General features: G+C 38.8%; 1 protein-coding gene across 1 annotated transcript in view; it reads right to left on the bottom strand.

Annotated features, from left to right (window-relative positions):
- Positions 1-949: 949 nt before the first annotated feature.
- The window catches only part of LOC113812694 (uncharacterized), a 13,054-nt gene continuing 6,503 nt past the window's right edge, over positions 950-7,500 (bottom strand). Inside the window, exons 2-3 of the mRNA XM_070125995.1 lie at positions 2,325-2,623; positions 950-1,290 (exon numbers count right to left, since the gene is read on the bottom strand). Coding sequence (XP_069982096.1) covers positions 1,057-1,290; positions 2,325-2,623 — 533 coding nt within the window. The 3' untranslated portion in view covers positions 950-1,056. The remainder of the gene's footprint in view (positions 1,291-2,324; positions 2,624-7,500) is intronic.

Raw genomic sequence — 7,500 nt, 5'->3', positions numbered from 1 at the left:
ATTACAGATATTTTTAGTGAAATATGAGTCAAATATTTGCGGTTAATAAGAAGCATACAAACGTTTAGACTAACTGTGTGGTTGGTAGGTCTAACCACAGTCAGGTCGCTGTTGGTAATGGGATTGCAATTAAGAGTATAGTTTCTTGCTAAAAAAAAAAAAAAAGAAAGAAATCGCAGTTATAATAAGCAAAGACATGATTTACTCCTTTTGTACAGTAATGGTAAGATATATGTTTATACATTTAATTGTCAACTACGAATAATTTCTACAACTGGAGTTTTCCCCCCAGGCAATGAGTCTCGGTTATCAAATAACACACACGACGTTCATGAATGTATAATATAGTAGAGGTAGGTAAGTTCTGTCTAAAGAAACAACAGCATTGAGAAGAACCGATCCTCTATATCGAAGACCAGTGCTATGTGATAAACAGTTGTGTTTTATTTACAATAGCGTTTTACAATAGCGTTTTGTATCAATTTGTAGAGATCTTGTTTTTTCAAGAGAAAAGTGAAAATTCAATCTGGACGGAATAGACGTACATTCTAGATGCTAAAATGATCAGAGAGAGGACTGTGTTGTTCGGGAAATAGTCCTTTACAACATACCTCCAACTGCAAGTATGAAATGTACCCCTATATTACCTGAGGATGCTGAAGGATGAAGGGCATACATTAAGGACAAAGAAAAGAGGCAATGATATATTTATTTACCTGACACTTGTTGAATACGAGACTGAAACAGAAGCAAGGTGCGCCGAAAAAGGAGGCTGATGAAATAGAGGTATATATAAGAATGATAGAGAGAGAAAGAGGAAATCGGGGTATAGATAAAAATGAGAGAGAGAGAGAGAGAGAGAGAGAGAGAGAGAGAGAGAGAGAGAGAGAGAGAGAGAGAGAGAGAGAGAGAGAGAGAGAGAGAGAGAGAGAGAGAGAGAGAGAGCAGGCAGGCAGGTAAACATAGAGAGGGAGACAGACAAACACAAAGATAAACAAGAGACAAAAACAGAGACAGTAAAACAAAAAGAAAATCGAGGTACACACAAGACACGCCTTAGAAGAGAGAGAAACCGAGGAGAACGAGGTACCAGCCAACAACCACTCTACTAACGCTGGGAACAGACGCCGCACTCTCCGGGTACATGTCATTACAAGCGTGGCTATTGCAGCACTGTGCACACGACTCGAAGTTTATTCCGAAGCCTTTGGGTCGACAGCCGTAGTAACACTCGTCGGTGCATTCCCTCGTGAGTAAAATCAGGATGCCGTTGACTTCCGTTCTCTCTGCCTGCGAAGGGAAGGAAAACACGTGTTTGAGTTTGGAGGTTTTGACGGGAAAGGTTTCGAGTAAGAGTGATTGTTGAAAGATGCTGATGAGAGTATGAAAACCGGGTATATACTGAGTGTTTTCGGAATTGTAGGATATTTTGGAAGTTGGTATAGAATTTGTTTCAAGCGGGAAACTAGAATGGGAGAAGAGGAAATTAACGTCGGTATCAAAAGGGATGGCGGTGTTTACGGTGACATTTATAGTGAAGCAACTATTATCATTCTACCTACACGGGAGAACGGGCCATTCATCAGTATTCCTCATGCTGACGGGAAAGAGTGACTGAATAGCTGACTGTTCGCAATCTCCGCCATTATGCAACACGGAAGTAACACGAAAACCGGTTAGACTCGAATGCAACAACAGTAAATTAATAAGCATATGATACATATTTAGTTTCATTTAGACTTACTTTCAATTCCATTTGTTACAGTGGGTATTCTTTGCTGTGACATAGTGTCTGATTTATTTAGTCTTCTAAATTTCCCCCCTGTGTGCAAGGAATGGCCGGGGTTATCATTCGCGCAGGATCGAACGCACGGCAGCAAGATGGCGAGACCGGCACGTTCACCACTGCACCACAAAGCACATAGTAAAATAGATTGATAACGACAGAGATTACACATTGGTATCGTTAATGATACGACGCAAAAAAAAAATGGAGAGAAAGAAAAAAGAGGAAAAAACAAAAGAGAAATAAGAGGAAACAGGCAGCCTACACCAGCAAAAAGACATTTGTTTTTACTGTTTGTTTATTTGTTCGTTTTATCTGTTTGCTCTTGTTTTGTTGCTTGACATTTATCAACAAATCAAGAACAAACAGATAAACCTAACAAACAGTAAAACAAACAGATAAACAAACTAACAGGATAAACAAGTTACCGAACAATCCAACAGTAAAACAGTAAAAAAAACATAAACAAACAAACAGGACAAACAAAATAAACAAAAATATCAGATAAACAAGCACAGAGACCCGGAGAGCCACCCACCCTGCAGTACTTGTCATTAGGTCCGCACGCGACCAGGTACTCGGTGTCCACGGGGAGTCCCGAGTGGCGCCCGAGACAGGGATGGTCCCACTTGTAGTTCCTCGGTCTGAAGTCCAGCTTGCACGAGTAACAGGTCAGGTTCCCCGGTTCCACGCGCCCTGGGGAACGGCATGGTCCTCGGTCTCTCTGGCCCAGGGCGGTGCCGTTCAGAGGAGGGGGCTGGAAGTCTCGCCTCGGGTCGTAACTGGGGGCTTCGAGGCCGAGGTTGTTGGGGTCTGGCGGAGGACGGCCATTTCGGTCTGCGAGGGAGAGCAAATAAATAAATAAAAGGGTGGATGATTTGATGAATTAATAAAAGAATGGTATAAATGGAGAAATAGATTAACATATGGGATGAATTGGAAATGATCGGTCTGCGAGAGAGAGAAATAAAAGGGTCGATGATTTGATGAATGATAATGAATGAATAAATGAATAGGATAAATAGATCAACCGATTAGTATATGGGATGAATTGGAAATGAATGAATGCGATAAATGGAAAATAGATAAATAAATGAGATGGAGAAATATATAAATGGGAAGAATGGAGAAATAGAAATAAAAATGAATAAATAAACAGACAAATGAGTAAACAGACAGATAGACAGAAAGGACGCGATATATGAATGAGTAAACGGGTGAAAAAATGGATAAAATAATTATAACAGGGTTCCATTTACAACACAGGAAGCATTTATTCTTAAATGAGTAACGACTGAACACCTGCAAGGGTCGGTTACTCAGCAGAATAACCGCTCTGTTAATATATTCACCAAAAAGTACATCATTTGAGCAAAACTAACTGATGCCTGACTTCGCTGTGTTGCCAGAATGTTGCTGGCATGCAGTTGCAAGGGAAATTAAGCACAGAGGAATATAAACATTGCAGCAAAAGTAACAATCAGAGAGAGAAAGGGGAAGGGGTGTATATGCTGTGTAAACACGCATGCACACGCGCTCACATATAACGTGTGTTAGTGTGTGTGTGTGTGTGTGTGTGTGTGTGTGTGTGTGTGTGTGTGTGTGTGTGTGTGTGTGTGTGTGTGTGTGTGTGTGTGTTTGTATGTGTGTATTTATGTGTTACTGCCAATATATATTTACATTTAATAGCAAAAACGCCACAGGAAAAAATACTCTTCGACCAACAATGGGATTTTCGAAAGAAGCCAAAGCAATGTAAAAAATACCACGAAGAATATTCCACAGATAATATCTCTCTGGTCATTTTTCAAAGAATATCCTTCAAATTCCTTCAACAGAAATCAAGAAGCAATCAAGAGATAATGTTTCTCAGAGATGATTTGTCTCAAAATAGCCAAAGGAACGAAAATAACCGCCCTTTTTCTTATTGTAGATCGCAAAGTCTTCCACATACAAGAACCATTCCATATCAGAGTCACCGCGACGACGCTAAGCTCAGAATCACCCCGGGAACACTAAGCAGGAGTAAGCTGAAGTAGGAGTAAGATGGAGTAAGTAAGAGTAAGCTGGAGTAAGCAGGAGTAAGCAGAAGTAAGCAGTAGTAAGTAGGAGTAAGCTAGAGTAAGCAGAAGTAAACTGAAGCAAGCATAAGTAAGCTGGAGTAAACAAGAGTAAGCAGGAGTAAGATGAAGTAGGAGTAAGTAGGAGTAAGCAGAAGTAAGCAGGAGTAAGCAGAAGTAAGCAGGAGTAAACTGAAGCAAGCATAAGTAAGCTGGAGTAAACAAGAGTAAGCAGGAGTAAGATGAAGTAAGTAGGAGTAAGCTAGAGTAAGCAGAAGTAAGTAGGAGTAAGCAGAAGTAAACAGGAATAAGTAGGAATAAGGTGGAGTAAGCAAGAGTAAGATAGAGTAAGCAGGAGTAAGATGAAGTAAGTAAGCAGGACCCCTGAGTGGCCGCGAAGGGCTCGGTCGAACTTAGCAGAAACTTATCACGCCTTTGCACGGAACAGCCGGGCGCCACAACCCAAGGGACAGGTATAGAAAAAAAAAATATGAATGAGAATTAATATCTTCAAGGGACAGTATGAATGAGAATTAATATATTCAAGGGATTATCTGACCGGTTTCGAATACATCTCCGTCAGAAAGAAAGGTATTTTGTGATGAAGATATATTCGAAAATTATTATATTCAAATGCGTCTCTTGCATTGTGAAGATATTCATTCTCATTTATACCGTGTCCTTGACCAACAGATATTTACTGAATCAAAAAAATAAATAAAATAAAAATAAATAAATTAAATTAGATGAATGAAGATATGAATTAATAGAGGAATAAATGAAAAAATGATAAATAGATGAATTAATCCATAAATCAGTTAATATCTGACTGCAACGTATACTCTTTACTGAAGCAAAATGATGAATTAAATAAATAAATAGATAAAGTAAGATTGATAGATTAATTAATAGATTAAGAAATAATAATATTTGAATGCAATGTATACTCCGGTTTTATGTCCTTAACTCTTTACTGAATAATAAAAAAGTAATAAAACAGATGAATCGATAAAGGAGTAAATGAAATGAATAAATAAATAAATAAAGGAACACCAAATACGTAGATGAATAAAGATAAATAGATAATCAAATGAAACAAATATATTGGAATTAGAAAATGAAAATTATATTAGTGGCGGAAATGAAGGCACGTAGACGAATAACCATTAATTTCTTTCAGAGGGAAAAAAACATCATTATTTCCTGTCAACAAATAACGCTTTCATGGAGGCTGTTTTCGAGAGTACAAGCGGCTTTCAAACTGCGTTAATAGTCGTTACAGATAAGTACTCATTACACTTCAATGAAAGCCTGGGTGTTATTCAGTGTGTAGTATGTAGAAATTATTACAAGGTAAAAAAAAAAGCAATTATTATACTAGGATTTCTTGTATCAGCTGATAATTCCCATGGTTCGAGCAGGTTGTATTTCGGGAACACATATTCGCAGACTGTTCTCATCTTGCTTAAAATATATATAGAATAAATATAAAACATTATTGATAAGGGTACCAAGGAATGAATAATGTTAAATGAATAAAAAAAATGGGAGTAAACTGTGGATAACTAAACAAGTGCTCATCAAAATACATATTTAGCTTATGAAAAATTGTTGCTTTCCTGTGAATCTCTTTCTTTCTTTCTTTTCTTCTGTTTCGACAAACTTTAACATCAGATAAAGGAGTAAGTTCAGTCTAGAATAAGAAAAAAAGTTTTCGGTAAAAGAATTACACACAAGAAAAACGCCGTAGGAAATGAGGACAGATCTATCTTATTACAGGGAGAAGGAAAAGAGGTCATTATATCACGGCGTAGCTATTTAACCGTGAAAGGGGTCGAGGGGGGTCGTTATTTTATCGCGGAGGGGGCGAGGGAGGGGGGGGGTCGTTATTTTATCGTGAAGGGAGAAGGAATGCCTCTATCAGGGGCGGGAGGGAGAGGGGAAGGGGAGGGGGTGGCAGAGTCATCATTGCTTCCCCAAGGGTTCTGAGAATCACGGTTTGGGGAAGGGAGGGAGGGTGGGGTAGTGAGGGAAAGGGGGGGAGGGAAGGGTTAGGGGGCTGCCACGAGCAATAAATTCAAGACTCTATTAAGTCTGGCTTTTGTATTCCCTCCGACAGCATATATCATCTGTACAGTTAGGATAATTCGTAACATTAATCCTTGAAGCGGTGATGGAAGAGGCAGTGGCAGCGCGCGGGAGCAAGTGTGGATTCTCCCTCCACCCCGTTGAGGACACTTGCCCTTTTTAAGTGGTTTTAGGTCCCTCTTTCTGACTTGGTACGACTCTTTGTGAAATTCTTATGCGTGTGTTTACCTGTTTCTCTTATTCTTTTCTGTGTTTTTTTTCCGTTTCTGTTTATTTATTTTTATTTGTTTTCTGATTATTCCTGTTTTTTGTCTGTTTCTGTCTTTCCGTGTTTGTCTGTTCGTGTCTTTGTGTAGAAACTACAAGAGTAAAGCTTGATTTTGAATGTATTTCTGTCTGACTCAGTCAATTACTCACTCACTCACTCACTGTCTCCCTGTGTCTGTTTCTATGTCTTTTTGTTTTTGTCTGTCTCCGTGTTTATCCTCGTCTTCCTGTACATGTGGTTTGTGTCCTGTCTCTGTTTATGTCTGTTCTTCTGTTTCCGTCTCACTGTTTCTGTCTGTTTCTAACTCTCGGTTTCTGTGTCTTTGTGTCTGCCTGTTCATTCCTCTCTCTTTCTGTGTCTACCTGTTCATATCTTTGTTTCTCTTTCTATTGGTCTGTTATCTCCTGTCTCTCTATTTCTTTTTCTTTCTGTCCATGTCTCTCTGTTTGTGTTTCCTTCTCTCTACTTATCCATCCCTCTCTATTTCTTTTTTTCTTTCTGCCCATGTCTCTGTTTCTGTTTCCATCTCTCTACCTATCCATTCCTATTTCTTTTTTTTTTTCTTTTTGTCCATGTCTCTGTTTCTGTTTCCTTCTCTCTACTTATCCATCCCTCTCTATTTCTGTTTCTCCGTTATCATCCACGTAGTTCTTTTCCCATTTTTATCAACCTAACCCTTTTGCCCCCGTCTTTATCACTATCAACAGAGTACCAAAGTCAATAAACCCAGCGTGTTAAATTGTGAAGAAAAAGAAAAAAAAGAAAGAAGGAGAATAGGCCATTGCACGATATCCGGTTATCCAACACCGGATTAATATCGGCAGTCAGCACAAATTACTTTTCTTCATGACTCGATTCCAGAAACCGTACGCGGAACCAGCACAGAGGCCACGCATTATGGCACACACTAGATCACTCACTCGCCCAAATTTACGCTATAATTTACGCTATACCCTCGTATCCCTTGGTGAACTTTCCCTCCTACCTTTAGTACTACAGAACAATGTCAACAGGCACAGATTGTCGCAAAAGATAAATAAATAAATAAAATAAAATAAAAGTTCTTTGCATTACGGCACACACAATACACCACTCACTCGTCCAAATTAAAGTTATATATTCGTATCCTTTAGTAAACTTCCCTCCTACCTTTAGTACTACAGAACTATGTCAACAGGCACAGATTGTCGCAAAAGATAAATAAATAAAGAAAATAGAATAAAAGTTCTTTGCATTACGGCACACACAATACATCACTCACTCGTCCAAATTAAACAAATTAAAGTTATACATTCGTA

Source organism: Penaeus vannamei, chromosome 10 (assembly GCF_042767895.1).
Source record: "Penaeus vannamei isolate JL-2024 chromosome 10, ASM4276789v1, whole genome shotgun sequence".
Taxonomy (NCBI): Eukaryota; Metazoa; Arthropoda; class Malacostraca; order Decapoda; family Penaeidae; genus Penaeus; species Penaeus vannamei.
The sequence above is the reverse complement of the archived record's forward strand: the minus strand, read 5'-3'. Positions and strand labels throughout refer to the sequence as shown.